The 27655-nt window shown below is 43.4% G+C and overlaps 1 protein-coding gene across 17 annotated transcripts in view; it reads left to right on the top strand.

Moving 5' to 3' along the window:
• kiaa1109 (KIAA1109) overlaps nt 1-27655 on the top strand; it is a 153289-nt gene that overhangs the window by 65015 nt on the left and 60619 nt on the right. For 16 of the 17 annotated variants that reach the window (XR_014599773.1, XM_084044171.1, XM_084044170.1 and 13 more), the window contains exons 45-59: nt 1735-1883; nt 4738-4966; nt 5801-5962; nt 10580-10770; nt 12575-12750; nt 14100-14367; nt 15970-16263; nt 16742-16943; nt 17766-18026; nt 18997-19090; nt 22665-22871; nt 23839-24074; nt 25266-25510; nt 26220-26325; nt 27378-27475. Coding sequence is in view for 16 of the 17 variants with exons in the window: in XM_084044171.1 (XP_083900297.1) it covers nt 1735-1883; nt 4738-4966; nt 5801-5962; nt 10580-10770; nt 12575-12750; nt 14100-14367; nt 15970-16263; nt 16742-16943; nt 17766-18026; nt 18997-19090; nt 22665-22871; nt 23839-24074; nt 25266-25510; nt 26220-26325; nt 27378-27475 (2918 nt within the window). In the remaining variant the exon portion in view is untranslated. The remainder of the gene's footprint in view (nt 1-1734; nt 1884-4737; nt 4967-5800; nt 5963-10579; nt 10771-12574; nt 12751-14099; nt 14368-15969; nt 16264-16741; nt 16944-17765; nt 18027-18996; nt 19091-22664; nt 22872-23838; nt 24075-25265; nt 25511-26219; nt 26326-27377; nt 27476-27655) is intronic. The other variant, XM_084044175.1, reaches the window with a different exon arrangement.

Here is a 27655-nt window from a genome sequence, read left to right as displayed (position 1 = left end):
TAATAAGGGTCCATTTGGTTAGCAACTCTCCATCATTTAGCTGGGGACCACCTGGAACCCCCTCAAGGACCACTGGTGGTCCCCGGACCACTGCTGTAGAGGCTGAAGAGTTGCAGCTTGATGAGGTTCCAAACTAGTCTCCACACAGCGGTCCCATGTACACAAGCACACACACATAGAGAGATTGGGAAGCGGTAGGGAGACGATGTAACAGGTACTGAGTAATATGTACATAGTTACTATAATGGCCTTTTCCCTGGTAGTGTTGAAGCAGAATCTGAATGGGAACTCAGTCAAGCAGAATAGACAAAATAAAGCACAGGCAAAGTCAGTTTTAGAAGAATTGGTGATATATTTCTGATATCAAAAAGGAGTTACAGACTTACAATTCAGGAGGACAAGAATGTATGGAACTACCAGCAGTCTGAACTCAAGGAACAGACTGAAATGGCACAGGTTTTATTCAAGTGACTTCTCATTCTCAGACTTGTTAATTTGTCACCTTAGCATGTGAAGTGAAACAAAATAATGCAAATGTCTCTGTTAGGAGACAGGATGTCTAGCAGGCAACCAGGGTGGAGCCCCAAGCAGAAGAACTTCTTCATTTTAAATGTTTAGACAAAATATCCTTGACAGTAGACAGGTGCAGTGGAGTATTTACAGAAGGCAATATCAGCCATATCTGAGCATTTACTGACTGTACCCAATACCCATCAAAAAAGTGGAAGATAGGTTTTCAAAATGGTATTAACTCGTTGTCAGGCGGTGGCCAAACTGCAGTGGCATTTTCACAATTTTAAGGGTGCTGTAGAAATTGTCAGTGCTCCACACCTAGCTGCAAATATTTGAGATAAATGCTAAATGGTGCATTTATATAGCGGCTTTCTCCGAGGTGCTTCACAATGTGCATTACATTCACCCATTCACACCCACGTTCACACACCGATGGCGGATGAAACCATGCAAGGCATGGTTCATCGGAAGCTCATCGGAAGCAATTATGGGTTCAGTGTGTGTTCAGAATCAGCTTTATTGTTACATCACAGGTTTACAGCTGTAAAACAGTGGCTGAAATGTGTTTGTATGCAAGCTCCATCGTTTTTGATGTTTCCAGAAAGAGAGCAAGGGGGAAAAGAAAGAACAATATAAAATAAAGGTTATCTACATTATACACATAGCATATCCGGTAGAATATGTACATCATTTTAGACATAAGGTACATGAGCATAGCAGAATGCTGTATATGATGTAGACATTAAAGGGATAGTTCACCCCAAAAAAATATATTTCTTTCTATCGATTAGTCACCCCATGGATACTTGAATTCATGGATATCTTTTGTTTTTGTCGCATTCCTAAGCCAATAATCTGATAACCAGCGGACCGGTAGGCAGCAGTTCCGGTAGGAGACACAAAGGAGACTCTTTTTTGCCTCCTACCGGAACCGCTGCTGGTCATCAAATTATTCTCTTAAAGAATATCCATGAATTCAAGTCTCCCTGGGGTGACTAATTGGTAGAAAAAAAAGTAATTCTGGGGGTGAACTGTCCCTTTAAGGTGCAAGAAGAATATCAGCGAGTTGTACATGAGATTAAGGTGCATAGAGCATCAGCTCGTGTTCAACCACATATTCCAACAAAAGGTAACTTTCACTGGTTGCTGTTCTTGTATGAAGCCACAGTGAGTGAACATAGCATGGATTGTGTCTTAACAGTGTTGTGTTCTTGTATGAAGCCACAGTGAGTGAGCATACCATGCTACTGGAGGGAGCCTGCAGTCGACCTCCACCCAAAGAAGCCAACACGGGTCCTGTGAGCGGAGTGGAGATAATGAGGAAACTGTCCAAGTCCCACACGCACAGCGAGTACGCCCTCAAAATAAAGGTACCACTCCACCTTCTGCTGCCAGTACTTCTTAACCGCTTCTGGGGTGAACATTCGGCAAAAATAGCCGATCTACAGGCAAACAATTATAATAACAGCATCACAGAACCAATGCAAAGACTTCAGGGTGGTCCTTCATATTGGGGCCGTGTAAGGATTGGTTTTCAAGGGTTTGTTACTGCCGTAAGTATAGGGTTTAAGTAGACTCGCCCAGGATTCCAGGATTCTGCAGTTGCTGAAATGTCCACTGAATTCGGGGCCACCAGCAGAACGGTAGAATGTTGCACAGCAGGCAAAATAGCAGGATTGTTGTAATATATGTGTCACGACCGCTAAATGACTCAGTGAGGTAGGCGAAGATCTAAAGAGGCTCAGCGGATACAGAAACGGTCTGTGTGCGTGTATGTATCACTGAGGCATCCGTGTGCGTGTGTGTGCGTAAATGACCTGATTTAGTTTTGAGACCATAGGCGGGCTCTAGAAAGGATGGCACTAGTTATATATTTTTTTAATGAAAACCACTGGTCTTTAATTAACGCCGAAGGCACGCCAGTGCCCGCTTCATCACGTCGCTCTGCCACCATCATCGGGACAAAGATGTTTGTATTGGGGGGTGATGAAGGGCAACAACATCAGAGTGTTTGACACAGAGACCAACTGCTGGCTGAACACACCTTCTTCTGCACAGCTTCCAGAAACACGCTGGTGTCATTCAGCCTTTACCTACAATGGAGAGCTACAGTACACATTTGGTTGCGATGACTATTGGTATAGCTGTAACTATCTGACCTTCTATAATCTATGGAAGTTTAATCCGGAGCCTGTAGCTGTAAAAAGAACACATGTATATTCTATAGCAGACAAATACTTATAATGGCAGCAACAGTAATCATTGTCAATGCACTATCAACAGTCCTATCAATTCCTTTATTGATAGTCACATCAACACGACTACAATAAGCCTACTATTATGATTGATTATGATGTTGAGCTGTCTTAGAGTAGAGGTCCAGGACCCCCAGGGGTCCTTGAGGGGGGTCCCCAGCAGAATCAGTTAATGGTGGCGCAGTCGGTAGTGCTGTCACCTCACAGCAAGAAGGTCCTGGGTTCGATTCCCGCCGGGGACGCTGAGGGCACTGGGGGCGTGTCTTCTCCTCCGCGTCATCAGTGCCCATACCCTAGGTGGGGTTGGCGAAAGGGCCTACTCTGTGTGGAGTTTGCATGTTCTCCCCGTGTCTCCTAGGGTAGTTAATACCCTCACGGTACGTTTTAACAGCGGGCAACTCTGGGCGATGCCGGGCGACATCGCCCAAAAAGATAAAGAAAATCCATCTTTTGGACGATGTCGCCCGGCATCGCCCGGCATCGCCCGATCGCCGGCTCTCATAGACTTTCATTATATTTTTGGGCGACGTCGCCCAGTATTGCCCGCTGTTAAAACGCAGGGTTACAAAAACATGTAGTAATCCTTGTCGCTATACCGCCTCCCCCATGACAGTCGGGGTGCCTGATGGAGGGGAAGGGAACTGGTTGGAATAACGTGTTCCTTCCACGCGCTTCGTCCAACCAGGGAAACTCCCCCCTGTCAGGTGACAAGAAGGTCAGTTGGCTCTCATGCATTGAAGGAGGAATGAGCTCCGCCCTTGGCTCCCTAGGCTGATGGGGGGAGAGTAGCGCCCAGGATCACTTCGAAAATTGCCACCGGGTGAAAAAAAGATGATTATTATCTTATCTTACTATCTTATCTTATCATACTATATATATACTATATAATTGACAAAAGCTCCGAAAGTTCGTCCGGGGTAAGCAAGCACAGGATCACTCCATTTGCCCCGAAACTTGCCACAGACTGTTGATCAGAGCTATGGCTATTTTTTAGGCATCTTACCCCACCTCGATCAGTGATCGGACTCTCGGTTTGATTGATTCTCTGATTTGCCTATCAGACCCTCAGCCTGATCTGGCAGGTTGCCAAAGCAACCAGATACAAGAAGTCTGACCTCTTTATCATATGACCCAGGTTGGGAGGATGGGACTAGAGGTTAGGGCCGCAAAGCAAAGCGGGGAGGGAGGAGAGGGGAGGAGCGGAGCCGAGAGGCCAGAGAGGCCGGACTTCGCATGACGTGTGTGCAGAGCTATAATTAGGCCAGGTCGCCGTCATGGTTCAGAAATATCTCTTACAGAGGAAATTGACTATTTAGAAGGGATAACAGTCGAAAAGTTTAGGAACGATGAGGATGTGAATCTGTTACACACACCACTAAAGCACGAGGAGGAATTTGACTATTTAGAAGGAGGAAATGTTTGGAGACTTTGACACGGCCCTGACATCTGATGAGTCTTGGACTCTGTCTGGACCAACCTCGGATCGGGCCTAGATGTAAGGGCGGCGAAACGGCCCTGACATCTAGTTAGTAGGGGTGTGCCGATACACCAATTTCACGAAACGATACGATACGATATTTGGCTCACAACTTCGATACGATTTCGATACGATACGATACGCACTTTTTTTATTATGAAAATAAATGGGGGAGAAAAAAAGGAAATGCAAACAAATAACTCTGTTTTTGCATTATTCAGACATGCAAACTTGTAGCTTTTCAGCCGTTTTGAATCCAAATAGGGCAATAGTGTGACACCTGACCCGAAAAAAAAAAACATGTTGTCACCCTTTTCACCTCGGGGCTGTTTGCATGCCTGATTATTTTGATTGGTGTAAAAAAAAAAAAAAAAATTTTTTTTCTTCTCCAAAACGATACATATCGTCGCGAAAACGTATCGCGATATATCGCGGGACGATATATCGGCACACCCCTACTAGTTAGTATTATTTGGTTTGTCTCTCTCTCAGGGCTCTCATCCGTACCAGTCATTGAGTTACACCAGCGGGGACACAGCTGCTGACTCCCCGGCCCACGTCAGCCGAGCAGGGATGCCCCCCGCCAAGGACAGCCCCCGCAAAGAGAGTCTCCTCAGCAACCTGACGGGCAGCCTGCGCAGCCTCCTGGACAGCGCCCCCCAGAGGAACAACGAGCCCCCTGCCTCCACCGTGGCCAAGAGCACCTCTCTGACTCGCACAGGTACCCACCGGGGTTATTATAAGATTATACTTAAGAAGAGTATTGGCAAAACATTTAAGTCATTTGAAATAAAAATGAAAGCAAGACTGTATTCTGTGTTTACGAACCTAACTCAAACTAACTAAAATCATTGAGATAATGTCCTTACTTCTTCAGAAATAGTGAAAATAGCCAATCTATAAGCTCACAACACGTCACATTGTGACGTAACACTCTGTGAGCTTGTATTTTGTCTATGTTTATGAGCTTTTTGAATCTTGCCCCTGTCTATCCCATATTACTGTAAAACAATGAAAACGAATAAAAACTAAGCATTTTCACAAAATAAAAACAAATCTAAACTAGCAGACCTGCTTTAAAAAAGAATTAAAACAAACTGAAATTGAAAGCATAAAGTCATGACGAAATAAAAGTTCACGAAAAAAAGCAAAACTATAATAACCTTGGTACCCGCAAACCCCTGCTAACAGGGGCGGACAGGCCATTTGGCATAGGTGGGCCGCTGGGCCGGTGGGCCACCCAAAAATATTTTTGCTCCCGTTTTAGGATTATTGCGGTAATTTCCGGGTCGCGCGGCCCAATTATTGGTTACGTTAACGTTTGGGCTGGGATGCTTTCCAGCAGTGGCGTAATTTACACAGGGTTGCTGGGTTAAAACAGTGAAACCCCCAAAATGCCAGGGCTGAATTTTGGTCCCAGTCCGCCCCTGCCTGCTAATGCCTGTTTGACGCCAGTGTCGTCATGAACATAAACATTACAAACCCAAAAATACAGCTGGAAAATAACTCTTAACAGTTCTAACCTCTTGGTGTTTGCTCCTTTTGTATCCCTTAGGGAACAGCCTGGGGACAGACATGCTGACAGAGCACCCCCTGCTGGGCGTGTCGGGCCCCTCGTCGGTCAGCTTCTACAACTGGATGTCCCACGCCGTCGGCAACAGAGCCGGCACCCAGGACTCCCCTGTACACCGCTCCCAGCACAACAGTCTGCAGACAGGTAAACAATAAAGGTCCCCAACCTTTTCAGGCCATGACCCCCCCAAAAACTCATCATATTTGAACTGGGGACCCCCCACCCTGACAAGCCCTTGTAATTGTTGGCATTACATTTAGTTTGACTCGGTTCCACAGATAAACATTGTGAAAATTGCCGAACGACACCGCTCCCAACTAGGGTTAGGGATCCTTTAGGATTTGAATGATTCCGGTTCCCTTAACGGTTCCTTCTGAACGGTCCGATTCCTTAACGGTTCCCTTTAACGATGCCTATAGGAGTATAGGGGGTTCCAAATGTAATCTAAGAGTTATGGTGGTCCTTGAAATTAAGTCGTTTGAGAACCACCGGTATTGTAATTGTATAGCAATTAATTATGTTATATGTGAAGTCCACATACCAGCTGTGACTGTGTGATGAACACCGGTTCCGGAAAAGGTTCCAAATGTGATGGAACCGATTCCGCTTCCAGCTAGCCAGTCGTGGAAAAAGTACTCGCATGTTTTACTTAAGTAAACATATCAATATGGCACTGTAGAAATACTCTGTTACAAGTAAAAGTCCGGAATTCAAAATGTACTAGTAAAAGTACAAAAGCATTGGTATCAAAATGTACTGGTATCAAAGTACCAAAAGTAAAAGTACTCGTTGTGCAGAATGTTCCATTTCACAAGTTATCAAATGTCTAAAATGTATAAAAAGGCTTTGAAAATAGCAGATCAACAAGCTCACTTTTGAGCTTGTAGATTGGCTATTTTCAAATTGCCAATGTTTAAATAGGGCCGAAGTGGATAATGCATGTTTTTCAATAATAATCTAAATCTACAAAGTAGCTAGTAACTATAAAGTTTTCAAATAATTGTAGTGCAGTTAAAGTACAATATTTGCCTCTGAGATGTAGTGGAGTAGAAGTAAAAGTATAGACAAATGGAAATACGCCAGTAAAGTAAAAAATCCTTAAAATTGTACTCAAGTACAGTACTTGAGTAATTGTATTTAGTTACTTTACATCACTGCCTAGTGGTGTAAAGTAGGGTTGTCCGATATTGGCTTTTTTACCGATAACCGATATACCGATATTGTCCAACTCTTAATTACCGATACCGATATATGCGGGGATTATTGTGATTAGGGTAAGCTCAAATTTCATATCACACACACACCATATACAGTAAGAACTCCTGTAACTTATTTATAAAGCAAAAAAAAAATAAAAGATTTTTTTTTTTTTTTTTTTTTTCAAAAACCGATACCCTATATTTTCCCGATATCAATTTTTATGCTAATATCGGCCGATAATATCGGGAGGCCGATAATATCGGACATCCCTAGTGTAAAGTTATGGGGGGGTCCCCAATACAATTGTAGGGGAAACACTGATGTTGTTTACATGTGTTCATAATGTTGGTTTATCAGAGCATGTGGACTGTCCAGACAACCAGTACCAGTACCAAGCTCTGCCAGCAGCTAACAGCCCACATTCAGGTCAGCACATGCTAGTTCTGTGGTGGTCAACTAGTCATTTGGTTGGTGCAGTAAGTTAGTTGGTTGTTAGTCCATTAGTCTCCCAGACTCTGTGTGCGTGCGCGCGTGCGTCTGTTGTGTGAATGTGAATCATAGCGTTGCTGAAAAAAAGCCTCCCCTCGGTAAATAAAGATACAAAAAAAGGTTAAAGCACTGTATTCTGATAGTTTTTTATTGCTTTACAGTGGTTTCCCTTTTTCTCTAGCTCTTTATTAACAACCCATTGAGACCTGAAGCCGATTCTACATGTCTCCTAAATCCCAACAGTTTTCTGAAAAACGTATATTTCTATATCAGTGGTGCTCAATCTTTTTCATGTCAAGGACCCCCAAAATTATATGTATTTGGCCGCGGACCCCCATCACAATATTGTGTTCCAGGGACCCCCCAGAAGCAAAGATTTGAGTTAAAAATGTTCGCTTTAAAAATATATATATATTCAAAGATTTGCACACATTTTCACGATTTTTCAAAAATAGCAGATCTACAAGCTCGTAGCGCGGCACTCGTATATCTGCTATTTTTGAATAGCCCAAAGTGTAAAATAATGCTTTCTTAGCTCAAATCTAAAAATGACACAGTTCCAGGTCTTAATGGGTTAAACAGAAAATACATTTCAGGGGTGGTTGCAACATCTTAGCCAATCAGGAGCGAGTACCCATGTATCAACTCAATTAAAATGTCCTATCAATGCCTTTTATTGATAGGACAGTAGGCTGACAGGAAATGGGGAGAGAGAGATGGGGAGCGACATGAAGCAAAGGAAGTCAGGATCGTTACTCGTCGGGCTACACTGAGCGTAGGTGCCTGGACCGCTACGTCAGCGGTATTGGCCTCAGCTTAATTTTTGTTCCAGTTCCAATTTTGTCTGCTCATTGTCTCCGCCAGGCCGAAGGCGTGGCAGAGACTAAATAGCTTTGCACCCTGTCCGTCCGTCCGTGTGGCACCGTTGGCCCGATAGGCTCTATGCACAGCAGCCATTATCACTTCCTTCACAGGTGTTACCAATGATACTAATGAAGGCTCTGTTCCATTTAGTGTAGCACGGTGGTATCCACGACCCCCATGGATACTTGTGAGCTTGTAGATCTGCTATTTTCAATACAGACAGATCTACAATCTTATCTGAATGACTGTTAAAGCAGTTTGTATACATTACTTTATAAAATGTTATATTTTCACAGGGATTATTTATTAGTGTAGATATACATTTATGAGTGGATTATGTGTCCAGATGCCTCTCAGACAGTCAGACAATGCTGCTCCGCAGGTCTAGAATGGAATAATCGGGTGCAGCCAATGTCAACAACTGGTCTCGACCAGACGTGAGATTTCAGCCTACGGTAGGATGAAGCCCACGTCAGGATATATTGATAAATGCCGAAAGGTGCGGTGATCTCGCCGTACGCTCATTATTCGGGCTGCACCGCGTTGATAAATGAGGGCCAGTATCTCTATAGTCATGTGATCAAGGCGGATCTGTCTGTCTGGCTAAGATTGGCTTCCAAAAGTTTGCAGGAGTGCTCCGTTTTGAGCAAAATGCTTCAAATCATGAACACATGAAACAGTGCGATTTCCGTGAAATTTTGCACGCACATTCCCACTAGACCGAGGAAGAAATGCAACTTGGAGAGGTTTGTGTGGCTGCATGTTGACAGATCATAATGACTCTCTTTGCAACACAAAGTGGTGTGTCTTCATCATAATCATCCACCTGACAAAGCAGTCTACCAGTACCAAGCACTACCACACTGAGGTCAGCACATGGTCGTTCTGTGTTGTTCAACTAGTCAGCTGATTGGTCCAGTAAGTTCGTTGGTTGTTAGTCTCCCTGACTCTGTATGTCTGTGCTGTGTGAGTGCGAAGCAGGGCATTGCTGAAAAAGAGCATCCGTGCTCAGCAACCTCCCCTGGGTAAATAAAGATTAGAAAAAAGGGGGGGGGGGGGGGTAAACACTGTTGACAGAACAAACTGCAAACAAGCCATTGCCTCTCAAAGCAACATGCAATATTTCCACAATGGGTTCTTGTGATACACAAAACGCGTAAAATGTCATCTTTATTTAGTCCACGTATCGCAGAACGATGGGTAATTATTTTTCTCTATCATTTAATGTTCTGCTTTTGATAGTTGATTGCACTAAGATTCTTCCTCATTGGACAGGTCTGCCTATGCTCTCCATACGCACAGAATGAGTGGCTGTTGAATCATGTTGTTGGAATCTTCTGTCAATCTGCTCCCAAAATGTTCCTTGTTGGTGTTTCTTCCAAAGTACCAGTGCCATAGTACATTCAGCAAAAATAGCCAAACATTCGGCAAAAGTACCTCATCTGCGAGCTGAAAACGTGACGCGAACATAGCAGATCTACAAGGTCACATGTTGTGAGCTTGTCGATTTGTTATTTTTGCTATTATTGAACAATGATTTCAATAAAATGGATTATTGTTTTATCACAGATTAGTTGGATTGTGTTGCAGCACTACTCCCAGTAGTTAGAATACCTTCTCTCTCTTGTATTTATTATATTGTCACTCCATATTTCAATGTTTTTATGTTTTATCATAAATGAATACCCTATTTCATCATAGAAGTGTTGCACAAACATAGTGAAAATAGCCGATCTACAAGCTCACAACCCCTCACAATGTGAGAAGTTGTGTGCTTGTAGATCGGCTATTTTCACTATTTCTAAAATGTTTGTTTTTTTTCTTCAAAAAATGATAAAAAAGGTTTTCGGACATACAACTGTTTACACCTTACAGCAACCACAATTATTACTGATGAATTGAGTTCAATGGACCACAATGGAAACGAGCCCGCTGGGGGGTTCTTGTGTTATCCTTTTAGCATAACCTTAGGCTGTACAACCTGTGTTATCATCACACTTCTTAACCCATTAAGACCTGAAGCCGTTTCTACAAATGTCATGTCATGCCGAGTGCCGCGCTACAAGCTTGTAGATCTGCTATTTTTGAAAAATCGTGAAATAATATTTTTTATATTTTTTTCAAAAAACTGTTAGGATTTAGTCTTAATGGGTTAATAAAGCCTTCAATCAATCAATCGGCCGATCAATCAATCTGTGTCTCTCTCAGGGGGTACGTGCACCCTGCCCACCATCGCGTCGGCGTCGGACTTCAACACGGTGCTCTCCAGCGACCAGAACACCCTGGACGGGACACCCTCGCAGCACTCCCAGCACAGCACCAGTCAGGACGACCTGATGGCCGACAGGGAGGAGGAGGGCAACCAGTGTCCCGCTGCCGTCCAGCTGGCTGACGCTCAGGTCTGTCTGTCTGTCTGTCTCTGTCTGACTAGACTGGGATCGACTTGTTTTTCGGTTGTCTGATCCGTTCTAGAGTGGATATAACTTAACGTCATCAGGCGACCACTGGTTTGGTGTAATAGTTTAGTTTATTTTGGCGTAATAATCGTTTGGTATATCTATCTTTTATTCTAACGCGTAAGCGCGACAAGCAAGACTAAAATAATTGATTCGCATCATGTGGGGGAACAAAACAATGTGGCACCAACCAGAACCCACTACCAGAAACCTAGCCTGGGATCAATACCTTTTTAGCGGTGCCAGCCGCTCTACATTTGTGTGTCCGTCCGTCCGTATGTTATGTCCGTCCGTCCGTCCGTCCGTCCGTATGAACACGGGGCTTTAAACAGCTATAACTCCAGTTTGCAGCATGCCACCAAGTCCAAATTTGGTATGTGGACTTAGACCACCAATAGGGACGAGCATTAATTGCTGAAGCCCCGCCCCCTCTGTCTTCCCATTGGCTGGCCTTTAAACAGCCATAACTCAAGTTCGCAGCATGCTACGGAGTACAAATTTTGTACATGGACTAAAACCACCAATAGGGACGAACTGTAATTACTTAAGCCCCGCCCCCTCTGTCTGCCCATTGGCTGGGCTTTAAACAGCCATTATTCCAGTTTGCAGCATGCTACCAAGTACAAATTTGGTAAGTGGACTCAGACCACCAATAGGGACGAACTGAAATTAGTTAAGCCCCGCCCCAAAGGCGGGGCTTAACTTAAAAGAAAAATAACACAGGGTGTGATTTTTCGGGTTTATGATCCGGTCGGGAGCGGAAGCAACCCTACGTGACCAGGTGCGTCATCCGCGTCATCAGGCGATCAAGGGCATTGTAATAGGGCCTTCCTTTTTTTTTTTTTAAATAATTTTTATCCCACGATTTTGTAACCCACATTTTTTTCACCCAGTGCCAATTGCCTATGTAATCCTGGGCACTACCTACCCTCTGCCAGCCTAGGGAGAGCCCAAGCTGAAGCTCATGCCTCCTTCAATGCATGAGGAGCAAGCAGGCCGCTTCTTATCACCCGACAGGGGGGAGTTTCCCTGGTTGGACATAGCGCGTGGAAGGAACACGTTATTCCAAACAGTTCCCTTCTCCTCCATCAGGCGCCCCGGCTGACCAGGGGGAGGCAGTATAGTGACCAGAATAGGGCCTTCCTAATAAAATCCTTGATGCGGCGTAGTTTAGCTTATTTTTAAAATACAAAATGAATATAAACGTGAGTGTACTTTCCGGAGACTATTTAGCGTCTGTCTACCTTTGTTATCCGACGGGGAAAATTCTATTCCATTTAAGTAGGGATTGGGGAAAAAAACAGGGGAACCAAAACAAAGCGTCTCTGCAAAACCGGAACCCAATACACCCCGAAGCCGGAAGCTTTTTTTTTTTTTTTTACCGGCCTAGACCGGATCACACGACCACACGACAATTTAATAACGAATACCAGGCTTTCCTCCGAGGTGGAAAGACTGGTGATGCGAGGTTACCAGAAACCAATTATTTCCCCCACTTCTTTTTCTTTGAGTAGGCGTGACCTAGACCGAATCACACAGGTCAGTTTGGAATGCAAAATCCAGTGTGGATTCCGTGTGGAAAGCCTGGTGACATGAGGTTTCTGTCTCTGTCTGTCTGTCTGTCTGTCGGTCTTTCTCACTGAGCTTATAGATCAGTTATTTTCACTATTTGTCATATGACAAAGTATATATAGTTGATTAGAACCTTTTGTAAAGCGATGAATTGTTGGTTCTCTCCACCCTCCAGGTGGTGTTCAAGCCTCTGCTGAGCCACACAGGCATCCAGGCCCAGGACAGCACTCCTCTGAGCTACAAGATGTACTTTGGAGAGCACCTCTCCTTCTCTGGGACCCTGGAGTGCCTGCGCGCCGACATCGTCGACTCCGACACCTCCAAGGAACGCAAGAACAAGCGCTCGCGCAGGTACATGCCCAACGTGGGGTCCGTCCGGGGACTAGGGGTCTTCACGGGCCCACCCCTAACCGGAAATACCCGAACAGTAGCCGAGACCCGTACAGGTTTATCATGGTCACTGGGGTCCGGGTGTGTTTGATTATTTATGTGTAATACCCGAGTGGATCTGAGAAGACCTGTACTCGGTGCTGATCAGTAGAGAAAAGTGCTGAGACGATTAGGCTGAGGGTTATATTACTGAAATGACCAGACCAAATGGGACCGCCAGCCCGATGCTTACAATGCAATGCATCATGGGAATTGAAGGAACACGTAGAAATTCACAACAGTATGGATTGTACTGTATGTTAAATACCGTCATTTTCGCACTATAAGCCGCACCTGAATATAAGCCGCAGCAGCTAAATTGAATGATTTGTACATATATAAGCCGCACTGGACTATAAGCCGCGGGTGTAAAATCCCTAGATTTAGGAGGTCCCCTAGTGGCCGTTAGCTATAAAAATCCATAGATAAGCCGCACCGTTATATAGACGGATTTCCGCGCGACGTCATCACAGAGCAGAATGCGCAATCTGCGCATGCCCGGGTGAAAGGCGCGTTCGAAAATACAGCCCTGAGCGGCAGTGAGCGCACTGGCCAATACAAACTAATAGGCGAGTGTGCTCCGGTGCGTAATTTCCAAACGCACCCATAGGCTTCCCCCTCCTCTGCGCGGTCATATTCCTCTCATGTTTACTAACAGGAAACCCGTCTATAAGCCGCAGGGTCGAAAAATGGGAAAAAAAGTCGCGGCTTATAGTCCGAAATTTACGGTAGTGTGTTTCTTTTTTTCTATAATTTTTTTTATCCCTCGATTTTGTAACCCTTTTTTCACCCGGTGCCAATTTGCTAAGTGATCCTGGGCACTACACTCCCCCCACCTGCCTAGGGAGGCCAGGGCCGAGCTCATGCCTCCTTCAATGCATGAGAGCCAACTGACCTTCTTGTTACCTGACAGGGGGGAGTTTCCCTGGTTGGACGTAGCGCGTGGAAGGAACACGTTATTCCAACCAGTTCCCTTCCCCTCCATCAGGCGCCCCGGCTGACCAGGGGGAGGCAGTATAGTGACCAGGATTACTACATGTTTTTGTGAGGGTATTAACTACCCTAGGAGACACGGGGAGAACATGCAAACTCCACACAGAGTAGGCCCTTTCGCCAACCCCACCTAAATAGTGTGTTTCTATAGACCTTCAACAGCGAACTGAAATGCACAATCATATCTCTCTGTCTGTGTGTCTGTCTGTCTGACTATTTATGTCTCTTTCTCTCTCTCTCTCTCTCTCCCCCCTCCCTCCCTCCCTCCCTCGCTCCAGACAAGGCACAGTGAATCTCCCTCCGTTGGAGTTCAAGCCGGCTCTGCTCATCGAGACGTTCAGCCTGAACGCGGTGGTGATGGAGAAGTCCACCAGCGCTCCCCAGGGCCCGGCCGCCGCCCCGCTGTCCTTCCACGACCTGAACCGCCGCCACTACAACACCTTCCACTGTGACTTCACGGCGGCCTGCCAGGCCATCAGCCAGCGCGTGGACATGGCCCTGGTCCGCCTCATCCACCAGTTCAGCACCATGATCGATGACATCAAGGTACGCATGGCGCTAGAAAAAAAACCTGGTTCTGCTAAGGAGCCGGTTCAGAATGTATTGAGACACGAAAATCTATTAACCCATTAAGACATGAGGCCATTCTTAAAAATGTTTTCTAAATCCTAACAGTTTTGGGAAAAAAATAGCAGATCTACAAGCTCATAACGCGGCACTCGGTGCCGCGCTATGAGCTTGTATATCTGCTATTTTTGAATAGCCAAAGAAATCTAAACTGACACAGATGCGTTCCAGGTATTAATGGGTTATTAAGTCCAATCTTAAAATAGCCGATCTGCAAGATCATAGCGATCATACGATCAAGATCATATGCTATCAAGATCTTAGCATGTTTCGGTTGCATTTATTAACTCAAAGATGCCTTTATTTTTGTTTGACCAGGTAGTTTATTGCAGTGACACACACATCACAATAAAAGATTTGCTGGACCCCCAGAATTATGTAAAACAATGTATCTAAATGATTCAAAACATTTTCAATATTTTTCAAAAATAGTAGATGGTGCTATATAGTTTTTTTTTGTGTAGTGTTATCAGTATCCAGACGTGTATCATTACCTAGACCCTCCAGAAAATAATGCGATAATGCGCATAATTATGCGGGGTCACTTTAAAAAGAAAAGGGTGCATCGCATCGCATAATATGCGCATCACATCACATTGCATGATATGCATATTTTTTCATATTTTGCAACTTTTCGCATGTTTCACATATTTCCGCAGATTTCGCAACTTCCCACAATTTCATCGCATACAATCACATAAAACCCCTGCATATTTCATTGCAAAATCAAGGATTTTAGCTTGCGACGTCATCACAGAGCAGAATGCGCAATCTGCGCATGCTCGGGGGAAACGAATTGTTGCGCCGTTCACTCTGTTGTTATGTTCGGGAGTTAGAGCCATAATTCTGCTATTATAGGCATAATAGGCATAATGCTGCTATTATATACAAACAGATCCAACTTCCGACAAATCATTTTTATTGAGTAAACAAGGTATTACAAACTGCATAATTTAATCTACTTTCATTAAACCCGGTGAAGATCATTTATTTTTTGAATGGACATTTGACCAGAGCTGCTGCGGGTAATGGCGCCCTCTATAGGCTTCCCCCTCCTCTGCGCGGTCATATCCTCTCATTTTTACTAACAGGAAACCTGTCTATAGGCTCTATGCACAGCAGCCATATTATCGCTTCCTTCACAGGTGTTACCAGTGATACTAATGAAAGCTCTGTTCCATTTAGTGTAGCACAGTGGTTCTCAGATTTTTGAATTTCAGATTTCCACGACCCCCATAACTCTGAGAGTGTACAAATGGAACCAAATGGACCCGTAAGGGTCCATTTGGTTCCATTTGTACACTCTCAGAGTTACACACCTGTAAAGGGCCATTTGGGAGTGTTTCCAGTGAGCCAACATGCACAATATCAGCACCCTGACTCCGTTTGACCAGAATGGAACAGAGCCTTCATTAGCATCATTGGTAACACCTGTGAATGTCTTACAATATGGCTGCTGTGCATAGAGCCTATTACCAATAATAGTATCAGTATCAATAAAAGTGCATCCTCTCCCTCCAGGCCACGCAGACGGACATCAAGCTGAGTCGCTACACGGCGGGCTCGGCCTCGCCCACGCCCACCTTCAAGGTGCGCCCGTACCGCTACTTCCGCTCCTCGGACTTCAGCCGCAGCTCGCGGGGCAGCCTGAACGGAGCGCCGCGCGGCGGCGGCCCCGCCTCCAACACCCAGACCCTGAAGGGCAAGCGGGGCGGAGCCTCTGGCGGAGGACCCCCGTCGGCCATGGACACGCTGGGGAGGAGGGAGCAGCGAGGACGCAGCACTCTGGGACGCTCCGAGAGACGCACCTCCAAGGTAGCATACACTCCCCACTAGAGTCCCACTGATATCATTTTGTTGACTAAAACTTTGACGAAAAATGTTCGTCAACTACCTTTTTTCTGACGAAAGCTAAATAAAGACTAAGCTATGATGACTAAAATTATGACTAATTGTAGAGCAGCAGACAGATTTTGGTTGGTTATCAGAATATTGAGAAGCCTTTGTTTTAAGTCAGTATTTTACAAAAAAGGACTTTTTAAAGGACTATTTTCTTGGTTTTCTGCAATTGTTGATTTTGCCAAATATATCAATAAAAGATAATGGAAGTAAATTATTCTGTTTTCATTATGGATCATTAGAAAGCACTTTATTTATTAGTCACACAGTCAGGGGGAAATAAATCATGTATTGGAATCGCAATAATCGGAATAAAATCGAATCGGAGGTGATGTGGTCTCGTGCCGTCCGTCCGCATGTGTCCTTGTCTTCCTAACGTGTGTGACCGTTGCAGGTGTCCAGGAAGGGTTCTCGCGACGTGGCGGACCACATGGCCATCCAGATGGACGACTCGGACTCCATCACGGTGTCGGAGCAGAGCGAGCCGTCCGCAGAGTGCTGGCAGAACATGTACAAGCTGCTCAACTTCTACTCGCTCATCTCTGACCCCACCGGCATACTGGAGAAACACTCCCCCCAGAACAACGCCCTGTCTGGTACTCTGTCTGTCTGTCTGTCTGTCTGTCTGTCTGGCACTGTCTCTGTCTTTCTGTCTGGTTCTGCCTGCCTTTCTTTCTTTCTTTCTTTCTTTCTTGTCATTTTCTTGTCTTTTTTTGATTGATTGATTGAATATTTTATTTGGCATAAATGTATAAACAGTACAGTTAAACACTTTGTCTAAAAGGGACGTCCAAAAAAGTCCTTGCGGTCTTGTTTCCATTGGGGTCCTTGGTATTCAATTCATAAACATATAAAGTTGCACCAAACAGTTAAATATCATCATAAAAGTACAGAAAAACACTATATGTACAGAGTCGGAAAAACAATTGGGGGGGGGAATGAGAGTCAAAGAAAAGTTTTTTTTTTTTCAAAGGTTTCCTACAGTCCTAAATCATCATCACTTTGTAAAAAAAAAAAAAGGACTTATTTATTTTTGTATTCTTAACACATTGGCTGCCATGGACGCAGATCTGCGTTCATTTGCGCAAAAGCCCGCAAATTGCCAAGGACGCAGATCTGCGTTCTTTCAAAAACATTTTTTTTTCAAAATAAAAGTTTTTTTTTTTTTTTTTTTTTTTTAAACAAAGACCAAGGAGATATGATTTTCCGAAGATTTAGACTCCCAGACACTTCCTTGTAACTTAAAACTTAAAAATTCTGTATCTCGGCTCCTAAGTACTTTTTTTTTCTCATTGAAAAAGTCTGGCAGCCTACTGTAGGAAAAAAAAAAAGAAGCTGGCAGCCACTGTGTTAACTGTCACATGCTGTGGGTTCTCATATCAATAACTGATAATATAAAAAAAAACCTTGTTGTGCAGATGGTGGGCGCAGCCCCTCGGAGCCTCTGTGCAGGGTGATCTACGAGAACGAACAGGAGCCCAACACGCCCAACAAACCGGCGGGCGCCGGCGGCAGACGGAGGAGCCTGGTGAGCTCTGAGCCGCAGCACGTCACGCTCATCGTGTTCGGCATCGGCATGGTGAACCGCACGCACCTGGAGGCCGACATCGGAGGCCTCACCATGGAGGCCGAGCTGAAGAAGATTCACGGCAGTTTCACGCTGAAGGAGAAGATGAAAGGTGAGGCTTCAATGGACATCACCACGGACACATGCCAGACATTCATTTAGATAGCCTACATGTTTCAAAAGTCTTCTTTTAAATTGTTTAAACAATCACAATGTCTGAACCATTGTCGAGTTCTAAGACAACATCATTGATTGAGCCAGCACTAGTCTGTGATGACTTGTTGCACAAAATAAATAATGTGATTGGTTCACCAGGGACATGTTGTGTGAGCTGCCCTATGAACCAAACAATTATAATATGACGTTGTGTAGATCTGAACGTTATATTAGAGCTCCACCCCAGTAACATTGTCCTTGTTTAAAGGCTATATATATAGTTGTCTCAGCCTCGAACAGTAAGAGATGAGATCACAAGATGTTCCCAATGAGATAGAAATCCTGTTTGTTTCCAATGAGCGACAGTATAAACGGAGAAGGTGAGGTGAGCAAGTTTTCAACCAACCTCATCGTCTCTATCCATCTCAATTATAATAATAATGTCTTTATTGTCCCCTCAGGGATATTCATCTTCACAGTCTGTTAAACGGATAAACACATAAACCATATAGCACAGAACAACATTACGCATAACAACATAACATCAAGACAACACATGGAGTCCCCAGTATACACAAAAAAACGTCCCATCAGTGAGGCAGTTTGTTTAATGCCGCAATGGCTGAAGGGACAAAACTTATACTAAAACAACCTTTTTTCCACATTTCAAAGTTCTGTATCTTAGTCCAGATGGCCTAAGTTCGAGGTGACAATGTAAGGGATGATCAGTGTCTCTTGCCATTGTGAGTGCTAAGCGCGTGATGGCCTTATTGTTCATATCAGAAAGTGTTGGTTTGGGAAGTCCGATAATCTAGTGCAAAGAAAATGCATTGTAAGCTCTTAGATCTGCACCTGACTATAACTCAGGCTGTTCCTCTCAGTGTGCTTTGAATGAATGAGACAACATGCATGTGTGTCTTCCGTAGACATCCTGCACCAGAAGATGACAGAAACATGTGCATCGGCTCACATAGGAGGAGTCAACATCGTCCTGCTGGAGGGAATCACACCTGACATCCAGTATGTATAGTATGAGCGGTCACCCCCTCACCTTCACACTGCATGTCTGTTCAGCAAGACACATATCACTATGCTTCAGTCTAAACTTTATAGATGTACCGATACCATGTTCTTCCTTCCCGATGCCGATTCCGTATCGGTCAATACCGAGTACCAATCCGATACGAAAATAAATTAGAATCTAGGACAGTGGTTCTGAAAGTGGGGTCCAGGGACCCTCAGGGTTCCAAATGGACTCTTACATGTCTGTAACTCTGAGATTGTACAGGTCCATTTGGTTCCATTTGTACACTCTCAGAGTTATGGGGGTCCTCGAAATAAAAAGAAAGTTTGAGAACCACTGATCTAGGAATAGTGGTATCGGATTGGCATAGACTGGCATACTTGCCGATACCAATACTAGCATTGTAGGCAGTATATCAGCAGCTTTTTCAATACTGGTATCGTAACAACTCTAGTCTAATATGAACATTGACTTCAAGATAGAAATATACTTTTCTGTTGTATTTTCTTTTTAAGACAAAATGACAAAACACTATATGCATCATGATGCCCAGTCTGGATTTTATTCTTCTGGCCTGAAATTATTTTTATGTTCAACATTCAACTTTGAACTGCATTAAGCTCTTTAATAATTAGTGAGTGAGTTATGCTATCGTAACTAGTAAGTGAGTTATATCGTAACTAGTGAGTGAGTTATGATATATTAACTAGTGAGTGAGTTATGATATAGTAACTAGTGAGTGAGTAATGCTATCGTAACTTGTGAGTGAGTTGTGCTATTGTTACTAGTGAGTGAGTTAGATAACTAGAAAAGAGTGCAACTCGGAGAACAGACCCCCCCCAGGCCAGGGCTGTGTTGTGACTTTTTATAGCACCGCCATGAGGCAGATTTGAAATATTTGAGGTCGCAGTTCTTTTTTTGGCCTACTGGGAGTGTGCGTGCAAAGCGTCACAGAGATGAGGTGTACCTACAGTATAGGCTTAGACCAATTATTTGTTTACTAACATTGAGCCTGGACGCACAGGTGATTGTTTCACGCAATCAATTCCCAACCTGTTTCGGGGTGCACTGGTTTCAGCACACCCCAACCCCCTCTTGTGTGTGTTGGCTAGTGAGACGCGTCCTAACGAGACCTGATATAATGGGTTTCGTTGCGCGCATACTGGCTGCACGCAGCCAGTATGACGTCGTCTGTTAAGGGGTCTATAGGCTCTATGCACAGCAGCCATATTGGAAAGAAATTGGGCCTCTTCTTACTTCCTTCACAGGTCTTACCAATGATGCTAATTAAGGCTCTGTTCCATTCTGGTCAGGGTGCTGATATCGTGCATGTTGGCTCACTAGAAACACTCCATTTTGGTTTCCAAATGGCCCCTTATGGTGGGTGTGTAACTCTGAGAGTGTACAAATGGAACCAAATGGACCCTTACGGGTCCATTTGGTCCATTTGGTTCATCCCCCATAACTCTCAGAGTTATGGGGGATTGGGGGTCCTTGAAAATAAGACAACCACTATGCCACAATGGAACAGAGCCTTAATTAGTATCATTGGTAACACCTGTGAAGGAAGTAAGGAAGGGGCCCAATTCATTCCCAATATGGCAGCTGTGCATATAGCCTATTTGGGTGAGTTTTGGACAAAATCTGTATGAGTAGTAGCAATTTTCTTTTTAAGTTATCTGCAAAACGGGGGATGTTGTCCTGGAACTATTTGAACCTCTGTGTCGATTGTGTTTGGTTTTTGACTGTCCCTGCTTCTCTCTTCCTACTACTTGCGTAGACTGGAGGACTTCCCAACCTCTCCTACCAGCACAGCCAAACAAGAGTTTCTGTATGTTTTAATGTTACTGACGTCAGACCCAAACCAGACCTCATTCTCATTTGTCTGTGCTTTTGGCCTCATTTTATGGATTTATTTTGAAGTGAGCAGTTTGTCCCCACATGTTATACGTATACCTACGTTCATTAAAACACGGTTCTAAGTTTCATCAAATTAACACATTTTTATGACACCACTAACTTACCTGTACTTAAAGGTGATGTAAGTGATATGTTTTGGTTAAAACAAAGTTCTTAGTCAAACACTCAGAGCTCTAGATTTTGATAGTAATCATTGCTAACAGGGGTCTCCCCGTCTCCGGCTCTTTAGTAAACAGAAAATACATTGTCTGGTGGGACACCAATTTTCTCCAATCAGGAGAGAGAACCCCACAAAGATCTTCTTTTTTTTTTTTACATGAATTGATTGAACTCATTTGTATGGTAACATTCTGCCTCACCACTTTGCTTTATTGTCATTGTGTTTTTGTATTGTACAGGTTGATTATTTTAACACCATTCCATTTCATCTCTATGCATTGATAGTAGTTGTACGATTTGCTACGAGCAGCTGAAAACCTTTCTGCAAAGACAACGTATCGTCACTGTCGGGTGGAAAAGATCTACAAGCTCAAAACGTTTTGAGCTTGTAGATCTGTTACTTTGTATGCTTTTCCGTGACGCTGCAGTGTGATCAAGTTGTCAATTAACTTACACACAAAACGTTCAAATATAGAGAGAAGAGGTTTCTGCCCGACAGCAACGATATATTATCGTTATTCAGCACATCATGTGTGACCGTATTGTCACCATACAGTATGATACACCACATCATGTGTGACAGTATTGTCACCATACAGTATGATACACCACATCATGTGTGACCGTATTGTTGTCACCGTCATTCCACAAAGGTCAGTTATGTCACTATGTGTGTAAATGGTACATGTATGTGGCACCATCCATCCATATAGAGCCCGACCCATGACATCTTCTTGTGTCCAATAACCAACCAGAATACCGATTACTGATATTTTGACAATATTTTATAAAAACAAAAAGTCATAATTTTCTAATTTGATTAAAGTTTCTATTTGAGAACATTTAACATAAGCAAAGAAATGACAAAATAATTTACAGGTAACTTTTTGATAGACAAAAAAATAATTAAACTTTGATATATGAATATAATATTTAACTGTATACAATGAACAAGCAAACAAGTAAATATTAAATACACATGAACTGAACTTATTTAACCACTTAATCCCCATTTTAAAAAATCCACACATACAGTAGCAGATCTGCAAGCTCACAGTTTGTAGATTTGCTGTTTTTTTTGGGACATTTCTAAATGGTAAGAAATCGGAACGCACCGGTTGCGCGATTTCTGATACCGCTGATAACACTGGTTCTCAACATGTGGGCCGGGGACCACTGGTGGGCCGCGAGGGTATTGCAAGTGGGCCCCCGAATAATTGGCAAATGACATTGATATTAAAATATTTAGAACACAATCGATTGATTCATCATTCTAATAGTCATGCTCTGAAAATGCACGCGGCCCACCCATCCGACCACATAATGTGTAGGCTTAAGTGGTTGGATGTGATCCCAAAAAAGGTTGAGAACCACCGGTCAAAAAAAATACATAGACCAAACCCATCCATGTGTCGGGCTCTGCTGTTTCCACGTCCACATGGAGCCGTGATGTCATCGGTGGTCGTTTTTGCTCACTCTGCCCGTTCCCAGGACGGTGGTGAAGTGCAACATCGCCAAGTCCCAGGCGCTGTACAGCGCCCAGCGCGGCCTGAAGACCAACAACGCCGCCGTCTTCAAAGTGGGCGCCATCATGATCAACATCCCGCAGCACCCGGCCACGCTGCACAGCATGATGGTCCGCAGCTCCCACCAGCTCTCCAAACAGATCGCCGACCTGATCCGGCAACCGTCCAACATGTGGGTTCACTTTTACTGTCATCGTCTGTGAATTGATTTGAACGCTGTGTTTCATTTTAGATGCACTCAAGTAATTCAACCTTAACTCATTGAGTGCCATTGACGTGTTTCACGTGTTTTACCGCAATGGCGCAACGTGCCAATGACGTGTTTTTGAAAAAAAAAGTACAAAACAAAAAAAAAAAAAGTTCAGAACTCAAGATATCATCATTTGAAAATGTGCTGCTCCATTCACTTCTTGTTTAACTTATTACTGAAAAAGGCTGTATCTCAGCTGCTGAGCACTTTTTTTTAACTATGTATTTTTCAATGTTATTATGTTATTTTCAAAAGGCAGACAATTAATGTTTGTTCACATTTGTGAAACCACACAGTGCAACCCTCAGTGATTAGCACCCATCAGGGGATCGATTATACTGGAGATAAATATTCTGTGACTACTTGAAAAAAGGTATAAGAAATTGAAAAATTGCTGGCACAGTTCACAATTATTTTTTTATTTGAATGAGTTAATTGAAAATTGTCATTTTCGAGAATGTTCAGAAACAGAAACAAATAGCCGATATACAATGATGAATTGCGAAAATAGCAGATCTACAAGCTCACAACGGGTCACATTTGTGATAATCTTTGACAATGTTGATCAATTTTGGTGGAAAACATTGAAATTTCCCTTTTTTTTCAATTTTTTTCTTCTTCTAAAAATAAAGGCTATTTTCTGTATGTGTGCGTGGCGCAGTATAAAATAGGGCTTAACTGGCGAATCAGACTCATCAGTCGATTAGATAGATTATAAAATCGATTTTTCTGTCCATTTGTTGATGGAAAAAAATTATATTCGATTAATCGTAAAAGTAATCAATATAATAATCTAAGAAAATAACTGATAATTGCACCTACAAGAGATATTCGGGGCAGACCGTTCATTTGTCTGACGTTTCCTGTCTGGCCTCCTTTTCCTCTACAGTCCCACGGCCACCAGGGAGGACACACCCACCCCGCAGCCCTCTGACAAGGCCGCCAGCATCAACCAGACGCCCGTGGAGGCCAACGAGTTCCCCCAGCTCCCCGAGGGCCTGGAGAAGAAGCCCATCGTCCTCAAGTTCAGCGCCATGATGGACGGCATCACCATCGGAGCCGCTCTGCTGCCCTCGCTGAAGGCCGAGTACAAGATGGGCCGCATGAAGAGCCACGGCATGACCGGTGGGTGTGTGTGTGTGTGTGTGTGTGTGTGTGTGTGTGTGTGTGTGAACTCCCTTAATACTTGAACCCTAGTGTCTAGGGCGAACATTCTCTGAACTATAGTTTTTTCTAGCTCACCACGCATCACTATTTTTGACGAAGATATGTAGTAAAGAGCAAAAACATAAGTGGGCCTAGTATAGAGCCCAGGTGGAAATAAATGGGGTTTAACCCATTTAGACCTGAGACCGATTCTAAAAAAAACTTCAAATATTTAGTCAAAATGACAAAAAAAAAGATGTTGCTATATACTGTACATAGCAACAGGAACCCCAAAAGGTGCTCCCGTCTTGAAAGGTATAGTTACAAATAAGGGTTCCCGCCCAAAATGGGTTAACTGGTTAATTTGTATAGAAAAGCCAGACTGGTCATAATGTGACTTAATGCGGGCCAGGCCAGTTGTGCATGCGAGAACACACAGCTCACTTGTTGCTTTTGTTTTCTCTGTAATGTGTCTCTCCAAACTCTCCAAACACACACTTACACTTCATGAATTTTATGAAGAGCTTTGCCTACATTTGTGATCGGCATTAGTCTGATTGCTAAAATGTAGACATGTTGAAACAAAGAGTAAATGCAGGCCACCCAACTGCCAGCTCTCATGCACAGCTCTCGCCGGTGGCACAGTTGTGACAAATAACAGAACAAACGGACAACCAGCACCCATCGATTTCTGTTTGTTGTCTGTGGGCAACAATGAATGTGTTTCAGCCAAACCGTCAGTATGCCAGCATAACATACAATGTATACACATATACTGTATACGCATCTCTGTCATTTTAGATTTCTTTGGCTATTCAAAAATAGCAGATCTGCAAGCTCATGCTATGAAACATCTGCTATTTTTTGAAAAATCTTGAAAATGTGTGCAAATCTTTGAATATATATATTTTAAAGCGAATATTTGTAAAAAATACAATAAAAAGTGTTTTACGAGCCCCCAGAAGCAAAGATTTGAGTTACAAATGTTCACAAAATATATATTCAAAGATTTTCACAATTTCTTTTTCAAAAGTAGCAGATCTACAAGCTCATAGCGCGGCACTCGGTGCCACGCTACGGGCTTGTATATCTGCTAGAAATGTCAGGTGACACAGATGCGTTCCCGGATTGAATGTGTTAAATATCTTTCTGATGTCTCCGTCCCTCCAGGCGCACAGACCAGCTTCACCTTTGAGCTTCCCAACCACAAGCTGTGCTTCCAGTCCAAGGTGTCCCCGGTGGACATGTCCACCATGCCGCCTTCGGCCAGCCTCAACCTGCCGCCGGTCACCATGTCAGGGGAGTACATCATGGAGGACCACGACAGCCACTCGGACCAGGTCTGGGCCCCCGACGACTTCCCAGCCAAGCAGGGCAACTACCTGCAGGGCAACTACCTGCGCTGTGTGGCTGAGGTAACAACTGCTGCTGGGACACTAGCGGTGGTGTAAAGTAACTTAAGTACATTTTACTCAAGCACTGTACTTAAGTACAATTCTGAGGTATTTTTTACTTGACTGGAGTACCGGTATTTCCAATTTTCAGTACTTTTACTTCCACTCCACTACGAGGCAAATACTGTACTTTTACTCCAACACAATTATTTGAAAACCTGAGTTACTAGTTACTTTCTAGATTTTGATTATTATTACAAAACATACATTAACCACTTCAGCCCTATATACCGTGCATTTCGTCCATTTGAAAGTACAAGCTCATAGCGCTGCACAGAGCTACGAGCTTGTAGATCTGCTATTTTTTTTTTAAATGAACATTCGTGCAAATATTTTTTAAAGGGAACAATTGTAACTCAATCTTTTCTTCATGGGGGTCCCTGGAACTAAATATTTTGAAATGGAGGTCTGTGGCCAAATACATATAATTTTCTGGTGGTCCATGCCATGAAAAAGTTTGAGCACCACTGATATTATAGCAAGATTTAGAAGACATTTGTAGAATCCCCAGAAGCAAAGATTTCAGTTACAAATGTTTGCTTTTAAAAAGATAATTAAAAAAAAAGAACTCTAAAAACAACACCGATTCTTTCTCCGGTCTAAATGGGTGAAATCAACGTGCATCACATATCTGAGACATGATGACCGTTGACCTCTGTCCCCCGTGCAGATCGGCTCCTTTGAACACAACCTGACCACAGACCTGCTGAACCACCTGGTGTTCCTGCAGAAGGTCTTCATGAAGGAGGTGAATGAAGTCATCCAGAAGGTGTCAGGTACGCAACATGTCTATTTTTTGTTCCTGTGTGTGTTCAGCACACATCCTATACAGAGTGTGTACATACGCTACAGTTACTGCACTATCCGCTCACATGTTCTCATGACGTGTGAACTCTACCACACAGGCCCTGAAGTGACGTTCACAACACGCACGATAACTATACATCTGTTGTTTGAAAAACCGTTTGAACTGAAGTGGGTGGCAGAGTCCACAGCACAACTACAACGATAGTCGTATAAACGATATTGTTTGGATCACTTTGAGAGTGATTTCATGAACGATAGAAACATTGACATCTGCAATGGGTCTCACTCACCCTATGAAAGTTTTGATATTAACGGAGGTGAGGAGAGGATTATGAACAGCCAACGCTAGCTGGTAGGCTACAGTAGCTGGCATTACCGGGCCACTGTTTACAGAACTTTATTGTTCTTCAGTGTGGAGTCTGTGGACACTCATTTAATTATCGTTATATTTTTGGTTACCATTGCTTGCTGTGAGATATAAGATAAGATGATATGATTCTAAATATCTAGGTACCTGCCTTTGAAACAGAAGGATGCAAACTCTTTAAAACCATTGTTGGATTGTCTCAAGGACATCAAAGCATAATGGGAAAAACTGCAAAACACCTGGATGTGGGAATGGACATTTAAAAACAACCGCTGACCTAAGTGTTGTACAATCAATACATAACTCAATACATCATTATCAAATCATAACTCGCTCTCATCAGATCTGTTCTTTTTTATTTTTTATTTTCCCAGTTCTGTTTTTTCTTTTTCTTTTTTTTAGCTAGAGAGCAACCAATAAAGACTTGTTTATGTGTAAATAGATTTGTAAATGTGTAAACCTGGCCAATGAGTTTTCATGTTTCATAAATGTTTAATGTGGCCACTGTGTAGCTTTCATCCATAATAGTTCTACACATATGGAGTCTTCCAGCGTAAATACTGAGATATGAGCTTGAAATGTGTTTGATGTGGGTTGTGTCGGAATTATTTTTTGGCGGTAACAATGTGTGACACACATGGTGTGTTTTTGCAGGAGGAGAGCAGCCCATCCCGCTGTGGAACGAACACGACATCTCAACCGATGCAGACAAACCCAAAATCCTGCTCTATTCACTCAGTCTCATGTTCAAGGTACGCCATTTTTTCTCCCGTTCCTCTAGTGGTTATGTTTACACAATGCTGACTCATATCCCAGTTACACACAGTCAAATTCAGGACGGGTCAGTGTTTACACACTCAGAGTTCAATTAACTGGCAAGAATTAACTTATGTAATGATCAATTAACCCATTCATTGATGATGTCCCTTCCA

This window comes from Gymnoscopelus microlampas (assembly GCF_963454915.1).
Source record: "Gymnoscopelus microlampas genome assembly, chromosome: 20".
Lineage (NCBI taxonomy): Eukaryota > Metazoa > Chordata > Actinopteri > Myctophiformes > Myctophidae > Gymnoscopelus > Gymnoscopelus microlampas.
The sequence above is the reverse complement of the archived record's forward strand: the minus strand, read 5'-3'. Positions and strand labels throughout refer to the sequence as shown.